Source organism: Pelodiscus sinensis, chromosome 2, assembly GCF_052426305.1.
Source record: "Pelodiscus sinensis isolate ZL-2025 chromosome 2, ASM5242630v1, whole genome shotgun sequence".
In the NCBI taxonomy this organism is placed as follows: domain Eukaryota; kingdom Metazoa; phylum Chordata; order Testudines; family Trionychidae; genus Pelodiscus; species Pelodiscus sinensis.
In genome coordinates, this window is record NC_143053.1 from 72,678,754 (window position 1) to 72,705,851 (window position 27,098).

Sequence of the window (27,098 nt, forward strand, 5' to 3'; positions counted from 1 at the left end):
TAATAAGATTTAAAGTTGGCTATATTGATTTATATTTTAAGTTCAGCTTGCATTGTATGTATTTAGATAGGTTGTTTCAAAGGACAGTGTTGTCTTTTTACACACTCGTATAAATTATAATTATGTAAACCAGGTGACAAAATATTAATAAATTGGCCATTAATGTTTTGTGTTGAAGCAGAATGCAGGCTTATGAAAAGCTATGATGGATCACATAGGGCCCACGGGCTGTAGGTTGGACACTCCTGCCTTAATTGATCATGCCTCCAGCCAGAGTTCGTTTGGACAGTTTCCACTGAGCAGTCGGCTGAACCTGAATAAGTCCACAGAAAATCTAGACAGAGCAAGAAGAATAAAGGGCAAATTAATATATATGGCATATTATAAAGATTACTCAGAACTGATACAGGAGGTTTGAGCCATATGATAATTTTTTTCCCCTCTCTCAAGGTCATGTGTGAAACCCATGAAGCTAGACAATTTGGCACTAGAGTATGAACATCATATATAGTCTGACGAGATAAAATTAGTACAGTCATATTTCAGTAGTGGAAAAAGCAATCTGAGATGGATGCCCATGTTAGATCCAAGAAAGAGGATACTTGGAACATACACTTCTATTCTCGTGCTGAAAGGAACATCTAATACAGATTTCCCACAAATCAGTATTAGGGCACTCCCGTTGGAAGCGGTAGTCCTGCTTCTCACGAGGAGTAAGGGAAGTCAATGGGAGCATGTGTTTCCGTAGACCTCCCACTGCATGGATGGCACCAAAATGCGATTTAAAATATTTCAACTCGAGCTGCCTAAATAACATAGCTAGAGTTGCGTATCTTATGTGGACTTTCCTCTTAAGTGTAAATCAGACCTAAGAAAGTCTCAACTTTATCTCAGATCTATTTGTCATGTCAAAAAGAACAGTCAGCAACAACCACCACTTCCTTTTTCACAGCAATGAATTTAAAATTGTATTAGACACTCAAGATTTCAGTCAAGAAGCAAATATTTTTAGTATACTGTAAAAAACACAACAAGGACTTTTTCTGAATTAAACAAACAAAACAAAAACCAGGAGACTGTCTACACTGCCTACGTTTTGCGCAAAAAAATATGCAAATGAGGCAAAGAGTGGAATATCACCGCGCCTCATTTGCATGCCTAACGAGGCTCCTTTTTGCACAAGAAGCTTTTGCGCAAAAAGGAGCCGTCTACATGGCCCCTTTTTGTGCAAAACTCCCCTCTTGCGCAAGAGCCGTTCTTCCTGAAAAAAATTAGGAAAAATGGCTCTTGCGCAAGAGGGGTTTTTTGCACAAAACGGAGCCATGTAGATGGCTCCTTTTTGCACAAAAGCCTCTTGCACAAAAATGGAGCCTCGTTAAGCATGCAAATGAAGTGCGGTGATATTCCACTCTTCGCCTCATTTGCATATTTGTGTGCAAAACAGGGGCCGTGTAGACATAGCCCAAGAGTTTTGACAGCTTTGGAATTTATTTCCATTTAATATATAAAGAATAAATTATAAAAGTAAACAAAAATATAGCCTGGGCAGCTTCTGGTGTGCATATGTGTTATTTGTTTTCATTTGTAACTGAATAAGGTGTGATATTAGGGCCTTTAAAAAAGTTATCGCCAATTGCACAATAGCTATCAGACTTCTTAAGGAAATGTTAATTTGTTTATTGTACAGTCATGTTAAAAACAGAATTAGAATCTGCAGTGGTATATTTAATTTCCTGACTTTTTCCACTTATAATCTTAAGGTTATATAAATGAAGTTTTTGTACCAAGTCAAGAGAAATTCTGAAGAGCCAGAAATTCTCTTTCTTCTGCTATATAGGACAGAACTATCATTTTAAGGATAATAACCATGCTAGAGATGTTGGGAAGCAAGTCATGAGCTAATCATGTAGTCTACAGAATTTCTATTGACTACACGTTTAGTGGATAAGAAACAAAGTGCTCAGTCCTGGCTCTCACTGGGTCCAGGAGCTATGCCCTCCTGCTGTGGCTCTGCAGCTAAAATGTAGTAAGAGCTGGATCAGCCTCTGTTTGTGGGAACCAGAGCAGCCTCTGCTTGCAGTGAGCCTGGGCCCGCCACAGGCAGAGGCTGCTTCATGGCAGCCTGCCCTGCCCCTTCTCCCGACCCCAGAAATGCAAACTGTGTCATATAAATAATATAGGAGGTCTGTCTTATATTATTTGTATGGGAGCAAAGCTCAGTTACACCTAAGTGCCCCTTGGTGCAAGGTCTGTTACAGATCTTATGCTACTGAAAGAAGTTAGTGTAGCCCTCTATTGTCCTACCTCCCTAAGTGTAAGGGGACTGTTAGCCCCTTACTAAAACTCTGTGGGAGTTTTTGGTTCGCCAGCTCTCAGTATCAAAAGGGAAAGGGTCCATGAGACTGACAGACCCCAGAGACAATGGAAAGCAGCCAACACTCCAGCTCGGCCTGATTGACAGGTTGGACAGGCCAGTGAGGAAAGTGAGAGGCCAGGCCCCATCCTCCCTGTGAGCTGGGATTGTTCTGGGTCTCTCTGAGCAAGGAGAGAGCTGAGAGACTGCTAAGAGGAGCAAGCTTGTGGAGAAGAAGTCCTGCAGCAAGAGAGCCAGGCACAGACAGCCCAAGGAGTGCAAGCTGTGCTGAGGGGCAGTTTTGCAGCAACAGAGCCTGACACACACAGCTCAAGGAGCGCAGACCCTGTGTTGAGCAGCAGACTGGCAGTGTTCAGAGAGCCAAAAGGGACAGAGAAGCAACGCAAGGAGCTGGAGACTGGCAAAGCAGCACAGCCTGCAGCTGGGTGTGGTGAGCAGCTGGGACCTGGAAAGTGTGGGGAGAGGTTCTGGGCAGGGAGATATCACCAGCCAAGAGGCCCAGCAGGCCAGACTGGGAGAGGGGTCTGGCCACTTAGGGTATGTCTACACTACAAAGTTAATTCGAACTAACAGACGTTAGTTCGAATTAACTTTGATAGGCGCTACACTAGCGATGCGCAAGTTCAAACTTAATTCGAACTAGCGGCGCGCTTAATTCGAACTAGGTAAACCTCATTCCATGAGGACTAACGCCTAGTTCGAATTAACTAGTTCGAATTAAGGGCTGTGTAGCCACTTAATTCGAACTAGTGGGAGGCTAGCCCTCCCCAGCTTGTCCTGGTGGCCACTCTGGGCACCACCAGGGAAACTCTTCTGCCCCCCTCCCGGCCCCGGAGCCCTTAAAGGGGCACGGGCTGGCTATGGTGCCTGTGCCAGGTGCAAGCCTGCCAGCACCCAGCCAGCAGACCCTGCACCTTGCACGGCTCGAGCCAGCCACCCGCTGCCACCCAGCCCTCCGCCTCTTCCCGGGACCAGGCTGGCGGCTCCCGGGAGCCTGCCCAGGTCCGCAAGAGGCGGGCGCCCGCCTGGTCTAGTGCGGACATCGTGGACCTCATCCATGACCTCCGCACTAGGAACAGGAAAGTGGCCGTCTAGGGCAGGAGAGCTGCCAGCCTGGCCACCCAGGAGCAGGTTGGCATGAAAATTAAGGTGGTCCACTGGGACCCCCGACCCTGAGCTTAGAATGGCCGTACTGGGTCAGACCAAAGGTCCATCTAGCCCAGTAGCCTGTCTGCTGACAGCGGCCAACACTAGGGACCCTGGAGGGGATGGACCAAAGACAATGACCAAGCCGTTTGTCTCGTGCCATCCATCTCCAGCCTTCCACAAACAGAGGCCAGGGACACCATTTCTACCCCCTGGCTAATACCACTCCATGGACCCAACCTCCATGACTTTATCTCACTTCTCTTTAAACTGTGTTCTAGTTCTAGCCTTCACAGCCTCCTGCAACAAGGAATTCCACAGGTTGACTATTTGCTTTGTGAAGACCTTTCTGTTGTTAGTTTGAAGCCTGCTACCCATTCATTTCATTTGGTGTCCTCTAGTCCTTCTATTATGGGAACTAAAGAAGAACTTTTCTTTATGCACCCTCTCCACACCACTCATGCTTTTATAGACCTCTATCATATCCCCCCCAGTCTCCTCTTTTCTAAGCTGAAACGTCCCAGTCTCTTTAGCCTCTCTTCATATGGGACCTGTTCCAAACCCCTGATCATTTTAGTTGCCCTCCCTTCTCCCACCCTTTCGCTTCCCCTCTCCCACCTCCTTTTCCCAGTGTCCCCGAGTTTTGTTCAATAAAGAGAGTTTCTATGTTTGAGCACACGTGTCCTTTATTTTGTACATCAGGAAGGGGGGCTAGGGAGGGGTAAGTGGAAGGAGGTGAGGGAGGAATGGGGTACGAGCCCCCGATGGGGAAGACTGGGCTGGCTCTGCGGGCTCCTCGGGGTGGAAGTTCTCCTGCAGCCCCTTGATTGACCCCCCCCCCTCCGGATGGCAGCCTGCAGCAAGTGCAGCCGGGCTGATGGCCGAGTGCTGTGATGTGCCGAGTGAGGGCACTCAGGGCACTCCAAGCCAGGATTGCTTTGCAAGCGGGGCACCCCTGAGAACTGTCTGTCCGGGGTGGGGGTCGGGTCCCTTTAAGCACAGCCCTCAGCTAGCCTGAGACAGCAGCTCCACGTTCTAAGTCCTAATCTGATGCCCTGCCGGCACTGCTTCCGGCCATCCTTAACCCCGGTTCAGGTTCCACTCAGTATGGACATGCTAGTTCGAATTAGCAAAACGCTAATTCAAACTAGTTTTTAAGTCTAGATGCGCTAATTCGAATTAATGCTGTAGTGTAGACATACCCTTAGAGCTTGAGGCTGTGTGGTCACTGCCAGAGAAAGCGTGTCCAGCCTGCAGCCCCCGTGCAGCACATCCAGGACCTCTAAGGGGTCTATAAGGAAGAGACTATGAACTGTCCTTACACTCTGCAGACTGCTGTTTTGATGTCCCTGTGCTACAGAGCAGGGCTGTGTGTTCTCATTTAACCATTCTCATTTTTTCTTATTCTTTTCTCTTTAATCAAAAGCGGCAAGGAGTCCTGTGGCACCTTATAGACTAACTGAAGTGTAGGAGCATAAGCTTTCGTGGGCAAAGACCCACTTCGTCAACTGCATCTGATGAAGTGGGTCTTTGCCCACGAAAGCTTATGCTCCTACACTTCAGTTAGTCTATAAGGTGCCACAGGACTCCTCGCCGCTTTTGCAGATTCAGACTAACACGGCTACCCCTCTGATACTTGTCTCTTTAATCAGTTGATGTTTAATAAATTGTATTTGCTTTGAACCTTATGAAATGATCACTGGGCCAAGAAGGCCTGCAGTGTGAAGAGAGCACCTCGGAGTGGGGACACCCTAACTCCTGCCCCTAGTGACTACAAGGTCGGGGATTAAGCCCCAGGAAACCTGGGCCCAGCCTTGTTGGGGTTTCGAGGACTCTGCTACTCAGGAGAGTGGAGGGGGAGCCCTCAGGATCAGGGAGGCCGTGGGGTAAAGGAAGTGGGAATGGGGACTCAGATCTTTTCGCTGATCCATTTCACCGGGGTGGTATAGAAGCCAGGAAAGTTCCCCATAATAGCGGGACCATTCCCCCGCTTACATAAGGAACTGAGCAACCACAGATCTGGAATTCATCACTGGCTTCCTGAGACTCCCACTCTCTCAACTCAGAGTAAGTGCAGTGCTCAGCCAGAGTGGAGAAATGGTTGTCTCCCTCTTTATTCAAGCGCCTTTATATACAATCTTCTGAAATTGTTTCCATTTCTGTTATCTCTGACATTTTGAAACACAAAGATCTGGCTTTCCTAATAAAGATATCCATGGTACAAAAGATACCTCAGCAAGGTCTAGACTCTATCAGAATTCCGTCTGTTTGAGAAATCTGCCTTGAATGATCATAGCTTCCATTCTCCCATGCATCTGGGCAGGCAACACCCTTGGGCCCATGGGTGTCAGCTGTAGTCAAGTGTCCAGTCTAGGTCACTCACCAGATGGCTGTGAGGGGATGAAGCCACTGGATTCCTTAGGTATTTTAAACCCACTAATTTTGAACAGAGTCCAGGCACTGTTGGTACTTTCAGGGTACAGATCTTTTCTCTGGGACTCCTTCCTCAGAGGTTGGCTCACATGCCTTTTGCTACAAGTCTTTGGAATTCCAGTGCAACATGGAGGTAATACGAAAACAGAAGGCAACGAACTCCACAAGCAGTTTGATAAGACACATATGAAGACCCCACAATATCAAAGAGAAATCACACGTTGTATATACAGTTTTCCCTAATCGTCACACCATGCAAAACCCCACAGAAATGAAGAGTGTACCCAGCAGATTTGGGGACTAACCTTCCGAGATATAGCTGTAGGGTCAGGCCTAAAATATATATAATTTAGAGCATAAAGATTGAGTATAATGTAACCCACAGGCATCCAAATAATTGACTCTCTCTTATCTCTCTGTGGCAAGTGTGTAACTAGAAATGTAAGAAAATCTAAGCAAAAGGAAGTTTGAAGAGTCCTTGAACATCTTCACTGGAAAGCCTCTCATATTATATGTGATCTCATCTTACAGTATTAAAAAGAGATTTAGTTTAAAGTCTCTCTCCTTATAAATGATTAATGGACCATACTGGCTGTAAGTGCTGTCCCATTCATAATGAACATCTAGTGGGGTAAGTTTCATTTGTGATTAATATGCCTGCTATCTCATAATTGGATCATAGAGAGAGGTGGTAGGGAAGTATTCTTTAAAAGTTGGGCATTACAGAAGATATCTAAGAGTAATAAAGTTAACAGAAAAGGATGCACTGTGCATGAAAAAACAACCGTATAAACACATGTAACTCTAAACATCAGAGTGGCCTAAGCTTTTTGCAGCAACTCTAAGTCATAGAGACCCAGATTCAGATGCAGAAAGTGACCAGGTAAGGTTCATGTATGTCCCAAAGGTCATATGCTTGAAAACATATTCTTCGAATGTCATGGTTTCTTATTAGGGAGATAAGTTCCCACTAACAGGAAGACATTGGCTATGCTCATGACCTTTCATATTATGTTCAATATAGTGTTTGGGCCCTATCATTATAGCAAAAATGTATCCAAATGTAACCTCACAAGTGGTTATAAATATCTAAACCGAGGAACATTTAAGGAAGCATACAATATTTATCCCGTTGGACAACGGAGTCTGAATTAAATTATTTGACCTCCTATTTGCTTCCCAAACAAATACCCCAGCCTGAGATAGAAGTCTTATGAAAATTTACTAGTTCAGTCACAGAATCTACTCATCTGACCCTATGATAACGATTGATGAGAATCAGGAAAAAACTACTCATATTTTACTTGATTAAAAATAAATTACATTCCTAAGGTATGTGGCTTAGCAAAATTCAGGATAGCTCTAAGAGTTTTAAAGTATCAATAGTGACTGGAGTAAAGTTAGTTCTATTTCCATTGCCTACAAAAACTTGATGGGAATTCTGAATTAATACCAAGATAATAACTGCAAAATGGGTGTATTTATACCCATAAATGTATTTTCTAAATCTACAATCTCAATTGCAGGGTTTCCCCTTTTATCTCAATGAAAATGTCACAGGCAACAATGAGCAAACTGGCAAGCAACGGTTTTTATGCATTTCTCAATAATCATGTCTATCATCTGTTGTGGGATTTCCTATCCTAAAAAGACTAATCCTGACATGATTATAGAGACCCAGGCAATTTAGTATTAAACATTTTATTAGAATACTATTATAGTTAAAATAAGAATTTTTAAAGACTTCATTGTGTAAACACCAAAATGAGATAGGCAGCATATATTTTACCTAAAAAAAGGTCACACCAGGTCAGTTGATCAATTGAAAGGAAATGCAAAGCTGAAAATAGTAACAAAATGTCATTGTGCTCCTTTGATCCATCAGTGTGCATATTTTATACACAGCAATGCCTTTATTTAGCTAATGTGACCAGGCAGAGAGAGAGGATGAATTCTTTGAGGTCTAATCTGCCCTGAGAACTCTGCATCTGAATATCCAAACTGCAGAAATACCAATCTGTAACGTTCTCTGCGAAAGGAACATATGGGAGAGATGAAAGAGCAGCCCTCAAAATTAAATCTCAATATACTACAAATTTCCAGTTGAAAAGTGTTATCACTCAAGGGGAGTAGGAGTTATCTCCCTTAACTGTGAGATCTCTTAAAGTGGGCCTAATTTCCCAAAGGAAGTGATGGCTCTTCAGAGCTGGCAATGTGGTCTAGGGGAGTATTGGTCAGCTTTTTCAGGTTGGTAACCCCTTATCTGAAGTCAGATGTTCACAATCACACCTTATATTTACTACACATGTATCAATGACAACAATTAATCTGTATAAGTAGAGGGTGCATTTTGAGAGATTGGTAGAAAATATTTGACCTTTGAGGGCAAACGGATATAGGGATTGGAGGAGAGATTTTCTTTGCTTTAGAACATAATCACATTTTTAACCCTATGTTTGCTTTTCATGAATCCTCTTGTGGATCCCAAACCACTGGTGAGAAATGTTATCTACTGGATAGGAAACTAGACCAGGATCTAGGAAAACTGGATTTCATTCCCAGCTGAGCCACTAGCAAGCATACAGCAATCTAGTGGCTCAGTTGGGATCAGAACTCCATTTCTTGTGGCGGTCTTCCCTTTTATTCCTAGCCTGCCTTGTCTACGAGTTTATGCATACTGTGACCCTGATCATACTTGGGAATCTAGACACTACCGTAATATAACTAATAATAATGGAAGCTCATTGCTTTAAATCATGGCCAAAGCATTAAAAATATTGTGTATGGGATAAGCCTACTCTGTCAGCAATACGGTGACGATGACATAATTTCTATATATTAGCCCAAAACAGCCTGAGAAGAGCTACGCACCTCTCAGAATCTGAAACTGTGAGATGAAAAGCCTCAATAGGAAATGCACAGAGAACATCTTCTGTGATGGATGGGAGGGGTACTACCTTTTTCTAAACATCCCACTATGTCAAGACAGTTCCCTTCTAGAAAAAGGTTGTACCTCTCCAATCCATCACACTTTCATACGCTTCAGAATGACATCCTTTGAAAACTTCAGTCTTTTCCTATCAAACAACATATAGGTGGCCCAAAAATGAAGACACCATAGGACATTCTCTATTCTTTCCACTTCAATGTGTAGTCATTCACATGTGTACCACTGTGATTGGCAGACGAATTCCTAGCTCTTTCCCAGGCAGTGAGTGTCAGCTTTTGTAGCTGGAAATCAGACCAGCTCACCTGTTTGTTAGGACTGTTCAAGATTGAGATGTTAAATTTCAATTAATCAGCTAATCAAGTAAGTCAATAGAATTTCCGTCGACTACTCAATTAGTTGATGGAGGTAGGAGGGTGCTTGCTATCCTGCTGTGCCTCTCCCTTTGAAATGTACCAGAGCTGTCTGAGGCTCCTGTATATTTTAAAGCGAGAGAGGCACCAGCAGGCACCTGCACCAGCAGAGACCAAAGCAGTGCCAGGCTAGTGTGGGTTCCTCTCTGTGCCTCTTCCTTTGAAATGTACAAGAGCTGCAGGCATTTCTTGCACATTGCAAAGGGAGAGGAGCAGCAGTCAGGATAGGTGTGAGCAGAACTGTTTCAATTCCCACTCGTGTCGTTCCTTCTTGCACTCCGCCTCCCCGGCCCCCCATGGAGAAGGTGCCAGCACTGGCTCCTGCTCTCCAAATTGCTGCCTCTGTCTGATAGAGGCAATGGGAGGAGGAGAGGAGGAGAAGCAACTAGTAGTCAAGTTCCTACTCAGTTACCTGAAAATTGCTTATCGAGTAGTGGACTAATTGCTTAAATCCCTAGTTCAAGACAGGCATTAGACTTGTAAAGATGTGATTAGATTGTACAAAATGCTTGTAAATTGCTACATGTATATTCTTACTTGTCTGTTTTCAATGCTGTCAGGTAGTATGTAAGTTTTGATTTATAATTGTAAAAATGCTTGTTCTCAAATTGTGCACCAAGGGAAAAGGAATACATTTCTCCACCCATTAGGAAATACTATGACAACTAAGTGGGCCAATATGAAATATCATGATATAAACACTGGGTCAATGGCCCTTTCACACCCCTGAAGTTGCTACATGCAAGAAACCTCATCTCATCAGTCTGAATTTTGGAAAAAGGACATAACGATAGCAGACATGGAAAATCTTCATCTCTTTGCTGTTTAGACTTTCACAGGGCTGGAGAGGGAAACACAAGCAGAGCTGCCCAGCATCTATCTGGGTTTGCTGAAAGATTACTAAATCTCTGTCACATTTTGGAACCACAGACATTTAGTTTCTTGGGACTGGGAGCAACCTGAGTCTATTGTGATCTTTGGAGTAAGTGGCTATTCATTACTTTGTCCAGCTTGCCTGGGTGGTGAAATAGGCTGGTATGCCCATGGTGACTGTCTGTGATTCCACGGTAAAATTGTCATTATGCATTAGGACTTCACATTTGTTACTGGATTGGTAATATCCAATTATACTAACACACCAGTTTGGAGTTTCTGCCTTGCTTTTTCACAGTCTGTCCTGAGACTGCTTCTCAGGGCTAAGAGTCACTCCAGGCAGCATGACACCATTTCGAAGTGTGTGTCAAACTTTGCCACTCTGCTCTTATGGTGTTTGACACAGATTTTGCATTCACTTTGAATAGGGAAATGTAAATTGATATTTCTTTGAATCTATTGGCCATCCCGAAGAATTGAAGATGAGCACAACCAGCCTGGGAAAAAGATGCTCCCCTGCTAGCCTTCTCCCTTCCTTGCTTCATCTGTGCCAGAGCACTCACATCAGACCCACCCAACAGGGTAAGTGGATTTAACTGCTGAAGGTAGTTGGATTTTAGGGCTGGAGTCAGGGTGCAGGAAGGTCTTAGAATACTGAACTGAAGCATAAAAGAGACCCATCAGAATGCACAATCACTCAGGGTTTGTCTACACTAAAAGGAAGATTGCCACTGCCACAATCAATCTTCCGGAGTTTGATTTAGCAAGTCTAGTTAAGGCTTGTTAAAAATCGAACTCAGAGGGCACCCTCGCTGGCACCCGGTACCAAGTTGATGGTAGCATTTGCTCCCATTGGCCTGCCACTGTGGGGACGCCACCAAGTTCGGCTTAAGGTAAATCAATTCCAGCTATATATTCTACATGGGTGAAGTTGCATACCTTAAGCCAAGCTGCCGGGTCTAGTGTAGATCTCGTCTTAGGGATAGACGCACAGGTAACTGAGGGTATGTCTACACTGCATTCTTCTTTCAAGAGAGGAATGGAAATGCAGCTGAGCGAAATTGCAAATGAAGCACGGATTTGAATTTCCCGTGCTTCATTTGCATAATCACGTCCAGTCGCTACTCTGAAATACCCTATTTGGAAATAAAAAATGCTGTGTAGACGCGATTATTTTGAAAGAAACTCCTTCTTTCGAAATAACCGTTACTCCTTAAAAAATGAGGTTTAATGGTTATTTTGAAAGAAGAGGTTTCTTTCAAAATAACCGCGTCTACATGGCGTTTTTTATTTAATTTCAAAATAGTGGCTGGACGTGATTATGCAAATGAAGCACAGGAAATTCAAATCCGCACGTCATTTGCAATTTCGCTCGGCTGCATTTGCATTCCTCTCTCAAAAGAGGAATGCAATGTAGACATACCCAGAGATTGTCTTCATCTGAAATCCAGCAATAAAGTAAATACCCCCATTATGTTAAAACAACCTGACGTACCAGATCATTTTTATAGTATATAAAGAGTTCCACCCAAAAGCTGTTCCTATTCCAATGCTATTCCCAGTTCCTATTCCAATGCTATTCCCAGTTCTGTGGTTCTGTGGTTTTAATACCATGTCCGTTATTTAATTTCCCTATCAGTGTAACTATAGGTTACCTTTTTTTTTTAAAAGATTACATACACACACACACACACACACATACACACTTCAGATCAAAAACATTTCCAGTGTAAAGGAATCTTAGTTAAGAAAACAGCAGCTCAGCTGTATAAAGCTAGCTTAGCCATGAAAACACATCCACAATCGATAGCCATATAATGGGGATGCTGAAGAAGATAATTAGGAATAACTTGCTCTCACCTCCCCCAGCTCAAATTTCTCATGTGGGATTTGATGAGCTCTGGCATGGGGGTGAAGGCAGGCCTAGCTGACCATTGCTTAACATGTCTGGTTATTTTTAAAATACACATAACTGCTTGAAATGATTGAACTGCTCTGTTTTTAATTAATGTTTTCTTCGTGTGAAACACTGGAGATAAATGCATACAATCTTTTTTGTTTGTTAATTCCAGCTCACTCCTACTGTGTCTTATTAAGTGAATGCTGCAATGACTAATGCTTCTGATAATATTAAATTAGCAAAAAGTACCTTGTAAGGAATGCGACCTGATTGGCATAAAAAGGATTAACTGCAGGTGTTTATTTTCAAAGACAGATGGTTTAACAACTCAGACATACAATAATAAACAAAAACTGTTCCATGCTCAAAGCTGCACAATAAAGTTCTCCAGTGTAACTTTTACTTAACTTTTCTGAAGACTACAGCAATGACAGCATTTCCAAGCTTAGGGGTGATGGAAACCACCACATGTAGATGTAGTACTACACACATAAGCTCTGGTTTCTGTGCATGTCCATGATTTGTGGGGACACACTGTTTCTCACAACTGAAAATTTGACCCAGAATGTGCAAGTGAGCTGTCCATTAATTACTACAGTCAGTTTTTCAATCATACCTTACTCCTAAAGAAGCATAAAATTACTGAAGAAAAATTGTTATATTCTTACTAAAATATTTATACAGTGTTGCTTGGGTCCTTAACGCAAGTAATTTATGTCTTTTGGAAAATAAAATGATAGTCACGGGGGGGGGGGGCGCGGGGGGGGGAGGCACTTCCAGCCAGCTCCTTTCACCTGCCCTGATTCTGACTCTTTTCTGTATGGTTTTATGAGAAGCAATCCCATTCCAGGCTCATTCCATTTTCTTAGCACAACCAAGCCCTGACCTTGCTGTAAGCTAGGATAAGAGGAAGCTGTATACCAGATTTGGAGGTCCTAGCTCTTACTGTTTAGGAGAAGTTCTTGAACAGACAGACAGACACATTCACAGACAAACTCTCCCAAATATATAGTAGATCAAACCATTAGCTCTCTTGTCATCTCCTCCCATTCCCAGCTTCTCCCTAGCTAAAATAACACGTAACATTGATATTTTGGGAAGGTGAAATATACTGCTAAATAGCTCTGTCCTAGCCTGAATATGCATCTCTGCTCCTTTAAGGCACCACACAATGGAAGTTTTGAGCCAGCTGGCACTTGACAAAGCAACTCTGTCATTTGAGTTGCTGCTGCTACGAGAGGGAAGCTCACTGGGAGATTTTTCAAAATATAGGAATACCTTTGAAAAGAAAACACCTGGAAACACCTTTTATTTGAAAAGAAAACACCTATCAAAGACCCTCCCTCTCATGTGAAATAGCCTGTGCAACACAAAGCATTCAAAGTGCTAACAGAGCCTGTCCTGTGCTAACTTTGCATTACCAATATGCCCAAAGGTGTAAATATTAATTAACCTTTTACAGGCACTGATCTGGATCTCTATGGTTGCCGCAGAAGGGCTGCCCATCATTCCTAACACCACCACCGACTTAAATCGGTGCCAGTGTCTCACATTCACAAGGCAGCCTTGAAAACAGCCTGTACAGGCTCTGTGAGGTTTTGGTTTTTTCCTAGTTCTGTTAGGAGCCCATGTAACATCTATAAAATGTTAATTAATATTCACGTTTTCAGGAATGAATGAATCAGACATCTGCTTCCAAGCATAGGACAGGTACTTAACAGGTTTTGCCACAGGCATTATTGGGCCATTGTGCAGCTGCTAGCCTGGCAGCAGCGCATAGGAGTGCTCAAAGGCGTAGTTTCATGCTTTGAAGGTTTTCCTCAGCCAGAGCCCCACATTCTGTCATTTTAGCCTGGGTGTAGGACACAGTAAAGGCTCAGAAGGACTAACACAGCAATACAATAAATACATTGCAAAAGCACCTTTCACGCTTCAGGGTCCCAGTGCAGACAACATAGATATAACTGCTCCGACATACAGTTATCTCAAGCACAGAAAGGTGGCAGCCAACCACACAACAGACTGCATACCACATGCTGTTGGAAAATGGCAGAACCAAGCTTTTGATGAGGGGAACAGCCTTGCTACGCCAGTAGGTTTCCAAACACAGGCGCCGTGATGCGCTGTTCTGGGAGCAGGAAGCTTCGTTAGGGAGGCCTGTGTCACTTATTACACATTTCTAAAGGGCATTGCGTTTGGCAAGTCTGTCCATCATCCTGCAGGGCCTGGGCCCAACTCTGCAAATCTTCACCCATGCAGGTAGTCATACTGCAATCCAAGGGCTATTGAAGTAAGCAAAGGTTCGCAGTATGTAAAAAAATGAATAAGAATCCAGAGAGTCACTGTGCATATTATAATGCCATAGTTACTGTACAGGACAAATTGCTACCAGTGGCAACACTCCATAGGCTTTGCATTACAACACCAATTTTGCAAGGTACTTAAGCATGTGACTAATTTTAAGCATGTTCATGTTCCCACTGAAGTCACTGGGACTACTAACATACAGTACTTAAAGTGAAGCATGAGCTTAGTTACTGAACTAGAACCAGAAACAGTATCAGAACCTCCAATTAAGCCTGTTCATGTTACCTTTTAACTGGAAAGGCTGAAAAAGCAATGTATTTTAGAAAGGGGATCATGGGAGAGAGAGGAACTTAACCTGCAGGAAAAGGAGGAGGATGACAATGCGATTCCCAGTAGAAGAAGGTCCACTTGCATAAATTGGGTTCACAATCAACTCCTCATTCTTCAGAACCAATGAGGAAAGATCCTGACATAGCAAGCCAGCTTTCTGTTGGATTTAGCCCATGTGACATACTCTGCCCACCCAGAACAAACTATTTTTGTAATTATTGCTGCTGACCTAAGCAATTCAGTTTTTAAACACGCTCTGACGGAAACAAATGTATTGAGAGGAATAGGGAGAGCTGCAATAATTACAAAAATAGTTTTTTCTGGATGGGCAGAATATGTCATGGGGGCTAAATCCAACAAGAAGCTGGCTTGATATGGAAGCAACATAAAAGATTGGACAAGAAATTCCTAGTGGCAAGTGTTTGAAATAATGGTATTCTCCTCTCCAAATCCTCCTGGAATAGCCGGAATAGCCAGTTTCCTCATGTGCAGTTGCACTATAAAATTGCTGAACAAATCCATTTTGTTGTAATGGGAAGGGATGTTTTTTCTTCTCTACTGTAAGTAGGTCAATGGAAACACGTTGTGGTGAGGATTAAACTGTTTCTCTGTCCTCTTCTCCCAATGGTTGTTTCAAATTATTCTGATTTAATTATGTTTCTAATGTCAGAGATGATAACATCAGATAATAACATAATAATTATTAACAATTGGTACCCTGGGTGGTCCCAAGTTCTGACATTTGTGTATTAGGGGATTCATTCTAACCTCAGAGTATGTGTGTTTAGCTCTTACACAGGACACAATATTGCCAAGCTAAAAAAAACCTGCCACAAATTTGATCATAGATAAGAAATTGTGGTTTTTGACAGATGAAACATGTAAACCAACATACATGTTGGCTGGTACATGAGATTAGTACCAAGACTTTATATCAAAATACTGTCCATTTAAAGGCCAAATTCTAGTCACACCAGTGTACAAAGTCACAAAAGTCAATAGATTTACTCTGTCTGGCTTTACACTGGTGTAACCAAGACCTAAATGTTTTCAACTGTGCTATGTCATTTTATACCAGCTGAGGATTTGGACATATGAATTTCAGCACAAAGAGTTAACCACAACCTAGAGAACTATTTAAGTGAAGTTTATACTAGTCAGAAATATTTTAAATTCAAATAAAATAGTCACGGTCACAAAAAAAACATTTGGAAAAAAATTCCTTTCCTCTTTTAATAATGAAACATTACATTAAATGGAATATCAATAATCTAAAACACAAGTCTTATTAAATCTAATAATTTTAAAGTTTAAAAAACGTGTGCTGCTTATTTTCTTTTTGCATTCACTGTCTGAGCACGAGAGTGAAGTTAAGCAATGTGCATCCCTGTTTGTTAGATCAGAACCTATGGGTGGAATTCTGGCAACAGAGAAATCAACAGCAAAATTCCTATTGACTTTGAAAAGGGCAAGATTTAATTCTATGCATCCAGATTGGTTTCAAATTCAGGATTCATTTTTATGTGGCTGAGAGACTGGTGCCCACAGATATTTGTGACTGATCACATACTAACTAAACTACAAAGACAGAAATCTGAGATTTTAGTAAGTATAAACTAAGTAACTTCCAAAGTATAATAGTTAAATCTCTGTGCAGCTCAGTGCATACGTACCACACATTGTGTCACTGCTGCTCAGAGATCTTTGAAATCGGACTTCGGTGCACACATTTTGTTGAACAGCAGCAACAAAAGAACAGATTCAAGTTGCAGCCATACTGCCAATGTCAAGAACACATAATGCTGAGAGTACACTTCTCAATTTGGACAAAACACGCTGCTGGCTTGTATTGTCATAGTGAACCAACTGTGCCTTTGCAGTGATGTTTCATGAAATAATATGATTTGTGTTCAAAGACATCTCTTTGTAGCGCTGAAATAAAACACCACAATCAAAAACACTACCGAATCCTGCAAGAACTTGGCCAATATTTGAACAACCTTCACCTCTTTCATTCTGGTGCTTAATCAGCTGAGGATAGGGTAGAAAAAGTGTTTAAACATATTTTCTTCAAAGGAACAAATCCAATTTTTATTTCCTTACTTTCTACTGAGCACACCAGCATATGTGGTTACATGTAATATCAACCCCTAACGTTCATCTACAGTGGTATGCAACAGAGAAAGGGCAGGATTAATGACCTGTGAAATAGGTACAGTCAGAGCTGGTTAATCTATGCTTGGTTTAATCCCAAAGGCTGAGTATCCCATAGATATAGCACAGTAGCTGTGCTCAGTTATGAATACTAAGCAGGCAGTAAACTAGTACTGAAGGAATTATTTCCATTTTTGGGAAGGAGTACTGATATATTACCCTAGTCTATTTATTCTGGATATTAAATAGCAAAAGCAGCGCAGATGAAGCCCATTTATTCACAGATTAGAGCAAAGGCATCTCATGAATAAATCTGTAGGTTTGTCACCTTGCACACACACCTATACAGCCCAATTAGAGAGGGAAGAGACCTTTTAAATCAAACAGTCCATCTTGCTGAAAGTGCGGAACTGTTCACTACAGCATGGTCTACACCAGGGTTAAGCAAATTCCAGCCCTCAGGTTGGATCCAGTCTGCCAAAGTTAACTCCTGGCAGACCCTCACCACTATATTTGCCTATATGGCTGCAGGTATCAATGATCGCAGCTTCTGTTGGCCACAGATCACTGTTGCCAGCCAATGAGAGCTGCAGGAAGCAGTGTCCTAGTTAGCATCCAGCTGGAGATACGTAGCTTGCAGCCATTTTCCCTCTGCCCCAAGAAATCTTTCTGAATGTAAACCCAGGGCAGATGAGGACAATTGAGTCCCAGATCTCTCCAGTTCAGTTCCAGCCTGTTTGTAAATGCCTAATTTAATAAATTACTGCTGTGTTTAAAATGCCACAAACAGCAAATGTTTTGTTTTTTTTTCTATCTAAGGTTTCAGTGTCATATGTGAGCACCTTTCACATACAAGCACTTTCTTTCCACTAGGAAAGTCCTCACTGGGCCACTGAGTTTCTGGCACTTTTCTCTTTTCAGAACAAAAACTCTGCCTAGGGTGTGGGTCTTATTTTTCATTTTTTTTTTTAGATTTTATTAGTGTCCTGATTTTGGTTGGTTGGTAGGGGTTTAGTGAGTAGAATAGGGAGTCGGAGTTGATGGTCATTCTGAAAGTGTAAAGGCCTTTTTCTCACATGGTCATTTTGCCTGCTGGAGATGTTTGTGGTGAGGGAGGGCATGTCAGTGGCTTACCCATGCTGGCTTATAGTTACCTTCTTTATTGTGACTTTGAAACTCAGAAGGAAATCTGCTTTATAATGTGCTCATCACTATCTGAGCACCTCAATAGTATCTGGTGCACTTCATTCACAATGCAGAGAAGTTACCTAAAGTGGTTCTCACTTTTCCAGTGGCCATGCTGTTTGATACCTTCCAGTGAAATCCACCATCTTGCTGTGGATTCAGCTGAAGATGGAAAAATAAATCTTTGGTCTACAAATGACAGATTTCAAAGTCCAGTGCAGGAGTCTTGGTAACCTTGCAGTGGATATACTGCTGGCCACTCTGGGAATTAGCTCATGTCGGTCAGGTGGGCAGCACCCTCCTCCAGTGGTGTTACTCCTACCCTGTTGTCTTCACCATCTGTGACCTGCATCACTTCCTGGACTGTGTCATCATCTTCTGAACCACTATCCTCCAGCTGTGTCCTGCTCGGCTGTCTCCCCACTTTTGGTGAGACCCAGCAGTCTACTGTCGAACCATTTGCTTCAGTGGCAAACTACAGTCTTTCATTGGCCATTCCCCTCAAGTGACTAGCAAGGGCAAGAAGTGAGAGGACCCATCACCAGTCTACGCCTCAACTCAGGGACCCTACAACTAGCAGCCACTCACTGTCCCTCATCTAACTCCTCTGGTGCCTCTTTTCCTTGGGTCACTTCCCCCAGGGTATGTCTAGATTGCATCCCTCTGTCGGCAGAGGGGTGCAGATTAAACAGGTCAACATTGCAAATGAAGCAGGGATTTAAATATCCTGTGCCTAATTTGCATAAAAATGGCCACCGTGTTTTGCCAACTCAGCACTTTGTTGGCAAATAGCGGCAGTATAGAGGGGGATCCACCTAGAAAGAAAGCCTTTTTTGACAGATCCTGTAAACCTCCTTACAGGACGCATAAGGGATCTGTCGAAAAAGGCTTTCTTTCTCGACAGATCCCCCTCTAGACTGCCACTTTTCACCGACAAAATGCTGAGTCGGCAAAATGTGGTGGCCATTTTTATGCAAATTAGGCACGGGATATTTTAATCCCTGCCTCATTTGCAATGTCGACCTGCCTAATCTGCATCCCTCTGCCAACAGAGGGATGCAGTCTAGACATACCCTCATTGACCTAGCGTCTTTCCAGCTCTTTGTATCAGGGCCTCAATATGACAGGCTTCAAGCTAGAGTACCCTATCGGTCTCCTGACTGCACAGCACTGCTCTCTAGGTGTGCCTCAGCAGCCAGTTCTTCTCCCTTTCCCTTCATGGAGAGACTGACCTCTGCTCTACTGAGCAGCCCTTTATAAATGGGCCTCTCCAGCAAGCCTCCTCATTTTATTGGCTGTCTCAATAAGCCCTCTTCTGATTAGTGGGTTCTGTGCAGCCTCACCGACGAGCCATTAACCCCTTTTTCTCCCTATGTGGGGCAACCTCCCCACCACAACCCTATTTTCAATTCCTTTGTCAAACTTTTTGGGCTGAAGTTTGGTGATTGGATAAGGCTGAATTTTTTTTAAGTCTAATCTAAAATAATTGAGCCATTTTTAAGAATAAGATTGGGGAATACATTGCTTTGTCCATGATTTTTTTTTTTTAATCTTTCCACAGTTCTGTTGAGAAACCTTGTTTTGAAACAAGGCCTTGAAATTTTCCTGGACTGTTATCTTGGTGTTAAGGATGAGTCTTTCGTCATCCCCAGAATAACAAATTTGACCAAGTTATAAGCCTTTGAAAACAATCTCAGTTTGTGCATGCTCATTAGAAACTTTTCAGAGTTTAGCTGCTAAGCTAAATTAACTGAATACTGTGTGCACTGTGTATGCCCCGGAGTCCAGCCTAGAGCTGGACGACTTTCCCTGCAATTGCTCCTTTCAGCAGCTGAGGTGCACTGGAAATGAGAGAAGGGAAACACTCTATCCTGTGCTCTGAATGAGGCAGAGGCAATGTGAAGGAGAAGGAGTAAGCCAGAGATGCAGAAGGGAAAGGAAGGAGAGAGGAGGGGCAGCAGAAGACAATGGAGACAGGAACTTCAGTACAGGAGGGAGGCAGAAGCTGGAGGGTGGGGGCAGGTGCACTTGGATAAGAGGAGAGAAACCCAGCTTAGGAAGGGGATGCAGACAGGATATGTGCAGAGGAAGAGAGACAGGCTAGGGGCACAGAGGTAGAAGGATAACTAGAGTTCTCTTCCCTCCAGGATGTAGCACTGAATCCAGGAGTCTTGAGTCTCAATGGCAAAGTGTGTGTATCTCATTTCTCTAGTGCTGGTCCACAGAGAGGACCTCAAATACTCCATTCACTGAAGCAGCAGATGGCTGTGCTGTGGGCACAGTGGGCCAAATCCTGCTTATAACACAAGTTATGTGGACCTAAACTGAACAATGATAGAATTTCTGTTTCTTCAGTTTGTTTGTTTGGGTTTTTTTTAACGTATGAAATTATGTTCTAAAACACTACGTTAAATAAATGTTGAGTCAAGCATATACAAGTTAGGAAATGGCCAAGTTAAGGTTGCCTGAGAAATTACACAGAGGTTGTTTTTTTTTTTTAAATAATAGTGGTCAATTTGATGTCAATTTACAGGACTAAAGGGTGAGTCCCCCCCACCTCAAGGAACAGTGATACATTTTTATTTAAAATGAATGAGACAGCATCTCTTTTGCTCAGGTAAGGATGAAAAACATGAAAAAACCGGCACTGCAGCCAACACATTCCTGGCCTGAAAATCTCCTAGGACTCAAGAACATTCCAGTGTAATGCCAGTGCTCGTTCACTTTCAAAAAAAAATCTCATCATGTAGGAACAGTGACAGAGGTAACAGATAGTAGAAAATAGTTATTCTTGTTAAAATATTGTATTTTTTAAAATGTGGCAAATCAGGATAAGCTTGCTGACTCTTTTTATCTGCAAATCATTCTTCTCGTTTGTTTCTGGCTACTCAAAAGTGTAGTTCTGCTAACCCAGAGAGATTCTGCTGTATTTTATTTTCGTTCTCTTTCAAAAAAATGGGTTATGTCAGAGCTCAAACATGTTTTTTTTTAAGTCTAATTATACTTCCCAAAAACTTCAGTATTATGCACTACCTTTTCTTTGCAGTGCCCAAGCCTTGACAACTGTACAGCAAAGCATATTATTGGAGAGGGGTTTTATTGTGATGATAAAAATATTTTCCAGCCATAACTTTCAAAGCATTTTACAAGGCTGGGCAAATGTGATGATCCTCATATTTACAGAAGGGGAAACTGAGACACAAAGTCAGTTAAGTGACCTACCTAAAGCCAAAGACAGAAACAGAATCTCTGACTCTCAGTCTAGTGCCTGTATCCATTGAACATTTCTGCCTCAGGAGAGGTGCAATTCAGTAGACAGATACCATGAAAGTAAGATACATGGCTGGATATTCAGGGCACTATTTTCACAGCATATGCACTGTGTCCTTGATTCTTTGGAAAGATCCCCAAATCTGTTGTCACTGCTAGATACAGTAAGAGATGACACACCAAGCCAGATCTCAGAGACACCAAAGTCTGAGTTCACAAAATCTGAGTTTATGATTTCTGCTACATTTCCCTTTGCCCCCAAACAAAGCATATTAGGATCTCTCTCACCTACCACAACTGTAATATTCAGCATCCCATTAATGGGAGGCTTCATTATACTTTCAAGTCCTTCACCCAAATAAATTAGCATCAAGTCCCTGAGCTAACTTAGTAAGTTCCTCATCTTGTGCTACTAAAACAACCTAATCAATAAGCTGTCAGACATCGAAAACCACTTGATGGATTGAGGGGTTTCCATGATGTTCTCTCTCTAGTGAATGGAACTGAGGGAGCACACAAAATCAGGGGATTTGAAAGATGGCCAAGCAGGCGTGATATTTTGAGACTGTACTGCAATATCTCTGCTCTTACAAAGCTGAGCTTCTCCAGGATGCAGTGCACCCAGCAGGAACTGCAGGCCAGATCCTGCCAGAACAAACATATCCTCACCTCTGGGAGTAGAATTTATTAATACGTGAAGGAAATTATTACTGCAGAAATCTTTTAGGGGTACTAAGGCCCAAAACCAATACTTGCATTGTCAAAATATTGAACGTTTTATTTTGAGTCAGTTCAACAAACCAAAACAAAATATTTCAACAAACTGAAACTAAATATTTTGGGAACACAAAATATTTGATGCAGAAGAAGAGTTCTGTGTCATTCAAAAGTTTGTCCCTTACACCAACAGAAGTTGGTCAATAAGTGACATTATGTTCCTGAGACAAGGTCGGTGAGGTAAAATCCCATTTAATTGGTTAACCAATTAAACATAGTGTTTAACTAGTTAACCTATTAAAAGGTGGACAGGCATTCACGCTGCAGGCAGGGGCTGCTCCAGCCCGGCCAGTACAGCCTCTGACTGTGGCATGTCAGGGCCCTCCATGGACAAAGGCTGCTCAGGCCAGGCTGGAGCACCCGTGGGTGGGGAACTGCTCCGCCCCTTACTGGTTAACTGGAACTGGTAAGCATCATCTGTTAAGGGTGCACTTCACGTGTCAATCTTTCATATCCCTGGTCATTCTAATGTTCAATTTTGATCTAAGGTGTCAAAACAAAAATGTTTGATGTTTTTAAGATATTCAGAAATATTTTGTTCCATGTAATTTTTTAAATATTTAACTTTTCATCCCAATTTGAAATGAAAACCCAATGTTAAAAGATAAACATTTCTCAAGAAATTGACATTCTGATTTTCTCTCAGCTCTGATTCTCAGCCTCCCACTGTCAGGTTTGGGAGTTAACAACAACAACACAACCCACACACCACCACCACCAAAATCCACATATTCAACTAAAGAGCCAACAATCCCTAAGCTCTTATTTTTTGTAGTACAGCAGTACCTTGAGGCCCCACCTGTGAACAGAAATCCTTTATGTTAGTCACTGTCAGAGACAGTCCCCAGCCCACAGACTTTGCAATCTAAGCAGACAAAATGAACAAAGGGTGTAAGAAAGATCTTATCAAAGAGATTAGGTGACTTATCCAAAGGTACAGAGCTCTCCTATGTCCCAGTTCGCTGCCTCACTCACAATACTATCCTTTCTTGTCAGTTACGTCTGATTCTTTATATATCATCAGCTAAGAAATAATATTTTTACAATGATGCGATAGTACAGTGGTTTTCAAACTATGGTTCGTGACCTGGTACTGGATTGTGGAATGTTAGGCACTCAGTCTCATTGCTGCAGGGGGATCAGATGACCAGTGGGGATGCTAAGGCAGGCTACCTGCCACCGCAGACTGCACAGCAGGCCCAGCTCCTAGGTGGGAGTGGGAAGGGAGAAGGCGCACAGGGCTCCACACACTGCCCCGGCACCAAGCAATAGCTCCACATTCCCATTGGCTAGGAAACTGCCTCGTGCTGCTTCTATGGTGCAGCACAGTCTGCGGTGCCAGGAGAGGCAGGAAGCCTATCTTAGTACTCCTTCTGCACTGCTGACGGGGGCTCAAAGTAAGCCCTTCCTTGCCCCCTCAAAGTTAGAGGCCCCTCCTACACCTCAAAGTTCTCATCCTCAGCCCCACCCTGAAGCCCACACTCTAGTCATATTATGCTGGGTCATGGCATCAACAATTTTCTTCAGCTGGGTCATGAGAAAAAAAGTTTGAAAACCCCTGAGATAGTGTAAAGAATCATTGTAATTTAACAGGAATAAGGAGTAAGACCCAGCTAAAAGGATACAATGGGGCAGAGCCTTGGGATACGTCTACATTGGCCCCTAGTTCGAACTAGGAAGGCTAATGCGGGCGACCGAAATTGCTAATGAAGTGCAGGATTTAAATATCCCGTGCTTGATTAGCATATTCCCGGCTGGTCGCCATTTTGGAAACTGACTAGTCTGAAGTAACTGCCCTTGTCTACACGCGACAGAGAAGCAGGATTCCGAGATAAACCCCTTAGTTCGAATTAACTGACTCCTCGTGGAATGAGGTTTAACAGTTAATTCGAACTAAGGGGTTTATCTTGGAATCCCACTTCTACACTTGGGCGGTTACTTCGGGCTAGTCAATTTCCAAAATGGCGTCCGGCCAGGAATATGCTAATCAAGAGCGGGATATTTAAATCCCGCGCTTCATTAGCAATTTCGGTCACCCTCATTAGCCTCCTAGTTCGAACTAGTGGGCTAGTGTAGACATACCCTTAGTATGTGTGAACTGTCAGAGATCCACTGACTTCATCAACACTGAGGATCAAGACCTCAGTGGTCCCCAATGCGGTGCCTCAGGCGCCATGGCGTCTGCCGGGGCATTTATGTGCGCCCGCCTAGTGACCAGGGCCGGCCCGAACCATTCTTGTGCCCCAGGCGCCCGGCGCATGCACAGCCCCCCGCCCCAGGCATGTGGCACATGTGCAGCCCCCGCCCCCGAGCGCCCGGCAGCCCCAAAAGGTTGGGGACCACTGATAGACCATAGTAGCCTATTGGTCATTATCCCCTCTGACATTGTTTTCAGGTTTGCCTTACGTGTTCTGCAGTTTCTCCCACTCCCCCACCTCTTGATTTAATTCACACTATTCGATACAAACTACACAAACAAAGCAGAAATTAGCTTTTATTGGACACAAAAGATGCTAACGATATTACTAAATTCTTGCAAGTTGACTTGATATAAATGAAATCAATCAATTAGAAAAAGAGTAACATCTCAGAGGTACCTCATTTTTCCTTCAAATGAAGGAGATGTGTTTCTATTTTAGTCAAGTGCTACTCAGTATAGTCTGCAAAGCAAAGACTGAACTGTGGCATTAAATAACTCTTAAGCTACACACATCTATAAACAAGAATGGCAGGACATTAATTTCTCTATAAAAAGCACTTTGCTCCCTATGATGATAATGGGCAGCATGAATGCAGAAGGAATTCTGTGAAGTTTGGGTTTGCTGACTCAAAAGCTTAAGCCAGGAGTTACATTTTTAAAAAGGCACGGAGCGCACTGAAAAAATGACTCATACAGTTTAAACATTCTGATAAAAATCAGTTTTATATGAAATACAAGTTCTTATTAGGAAACAAACTTCTCACTGGCTGTGTGATATTAAAAACCACACATTGACTCATACAAAAACATCTTCTTTGTTAGAAACATGTACAATTATTTAACAAGCCTTATAGTACCTCTGTTCCGTATAATGGCACATCTGTGAGATATAGTACATACTTATTTTCGAGAAATTGTTAATCAGAACAATAGCATCCTAAACCTTTCTGTAGTTCCACTTTTAAAGTACATATTATCATCTTTTTTATTTAACCCAAAAATGATTTAAGACGACAAAAACAGCCCCCAGTGAAAGCTCTACAATGCCAAGTAATAGCATTCATGTGGTGGGGTGAAATGACCAGTGTAAGTAATGAAACCTGTTTTGTGTTCACAATTCACACATTAGAAACTGGCAGATAAGTGAATCCGCGAACAATACATAACTAGAAGAACTCTACAACAATGATTACATGTCTTCTAACCATGGTAAAATAAGTTTATTTCACCTTTGGTGAAGCACGATTTACAACACACCCCTAATCCTACCGACACACAGACTCAAAGTATGGTGAGGGGGTGGGGGTGAGAAATAACAGGAAAACTATTCACAACTATAATGCCGTGATTTTGAAAATGTAAAATGTTTTAAGCATGTCAAAACAAGCTTAGTTGTGCGATTCCAGCTAACAAACATAAAATCCACATAAGTCATAAATGGCAAACAAGGAACGTTACTTAAAAGCATACCTCTTTTTAAATGAACTGCTGGACTGCTCTGAATCCCAAGAAAGAAGAGCCCCATGAACTTGCTATAATGAAGTGGTATCCAAAAGATAACTTTCTACTTACCCTTCAGTGTGCACCATGATTTCCTATGCCACCTTAGTAATTTTAACGAATCCAGAGTTATTTTATATTTAAAGGAGTACTAACAAAGTCCTTAATGTGGACAGAGGAACGCTGACAAAACAGAACTCTGTGAGAAGCTAGGCAAAGAGGGATAAGTTTAATCCTGGCTCAACATGCTGTGTATTCTGTGTCTATCTTTAACTTGTAAATGATTTGGTTTCACATTCCACTGAAGTCCTGCTGGCAGATGCCTTTGCGAAGTTTACCAATCACAGGCACTCTGGTATACTCCCTTTCTCTCTTCCCCTTGCCACTCCACCCCCAGACCCTCCCCTCCACTATTTTCCCACTTCCTCTTAATAGAGATGCAGTCAGCTGTCTTTTACCTGTCTCCTACATGAGGAACGGAGATGCTTTCACCGGTGGTTGTTAGACAGGAAAAGCAAAGCCATCTGTTCTCACTGTCTCCCCTTCGCACATACACACGCCTTTCAATTTGCACCCAGGATCAACTCACTTCCAAACTTGGCTGCCCAGGGAAGGAATGTTCTGTGAGTGACATTCCTGAGCGCCTGCAGCAACAGAGTTCAGCAGCTATTCTCAAAACACTGCTACTTTTGCACGTTTACACTGTAGGCTGTACACAGTTTTCCAAGGTATTTTATTTAAATAAAACAACCCTCTTCTTGCCTTCCATATCAGAAGCAGCATAATTTACAGAAATCAAATGGCTATTTTAATCACATTTTCCACTGAACATGATGTTTTACAGTTAGAAAATAAATTTGGCTTGTATATAGATGAGCTAAAAAAAAAAATCCAACCCCTCCTTCAAACCTGTTTTAAAAATACTTGCGATTTAGAAAACATGCTGTTGCAGTACATCAAAACTAAAATGGCAAACACTCCGTGCTTGTTCTGTGCAGTGGAGAGGTAGCTGATAGTACTGCTTGTGCCAGGTCTAATATTAGTCAAAGGCAATGCCTTTGAGTTTGAATCCTGGAATCACTGATTATAGAGCTATATGAAATAAGATCGCAAGTCAGCACTATCTACAGAACGTTACTAATGCAGCCAGTTCCAGAGGGAGGGAAGGAGGAGCCCCTCAACCTCCCTGTGCCGTTTCACATAGCTGTCATAGCAGGCTTTGGCAGGGGATCATATTTGGAAGCTTACTGCAGTCCTGTCTTTACAGAGGGATCTATATCGAGGGACAG

General features: G+C 42.5%; 1 protein-coding gene across 23 annotated transcripts in view; it reads right to left on the bottom strand.

Annotated features, from left to right (window-relative positions):
- Positions 1–27,098, bottom strand: part of DTNA (dystrobrevin alpha) — a 340,146-nt gene that overhangs the window by 238,362 nt on the left and 74,686 nt on the right. For 4 of the 23 annotated variants that reach the window (XM_075920746.2, XM_075920741.2, XM_075920747.2 and 1 more), the window contains exon 1: positions 25,882–26,087. The exons of 17 other annotated variants lie outside the window; for them this stretch is intronic. In XM_075920746.2, the coding sequence (XP_075776861.1) occupies positions 25,882–25,898 (17 nt within the window). In that variant the 5' untranslated portion in view covers positions 25,899–26,087. Of the gene's footprint in view, positions 1–25,881; positions 26,088–26,267; positions 26,450–27,098 lie in introns of those variants that run through there. 2 more of the 23 variants (XM_075920744.2, XM_075920743.2) reach the window with 1 other exon arrangement.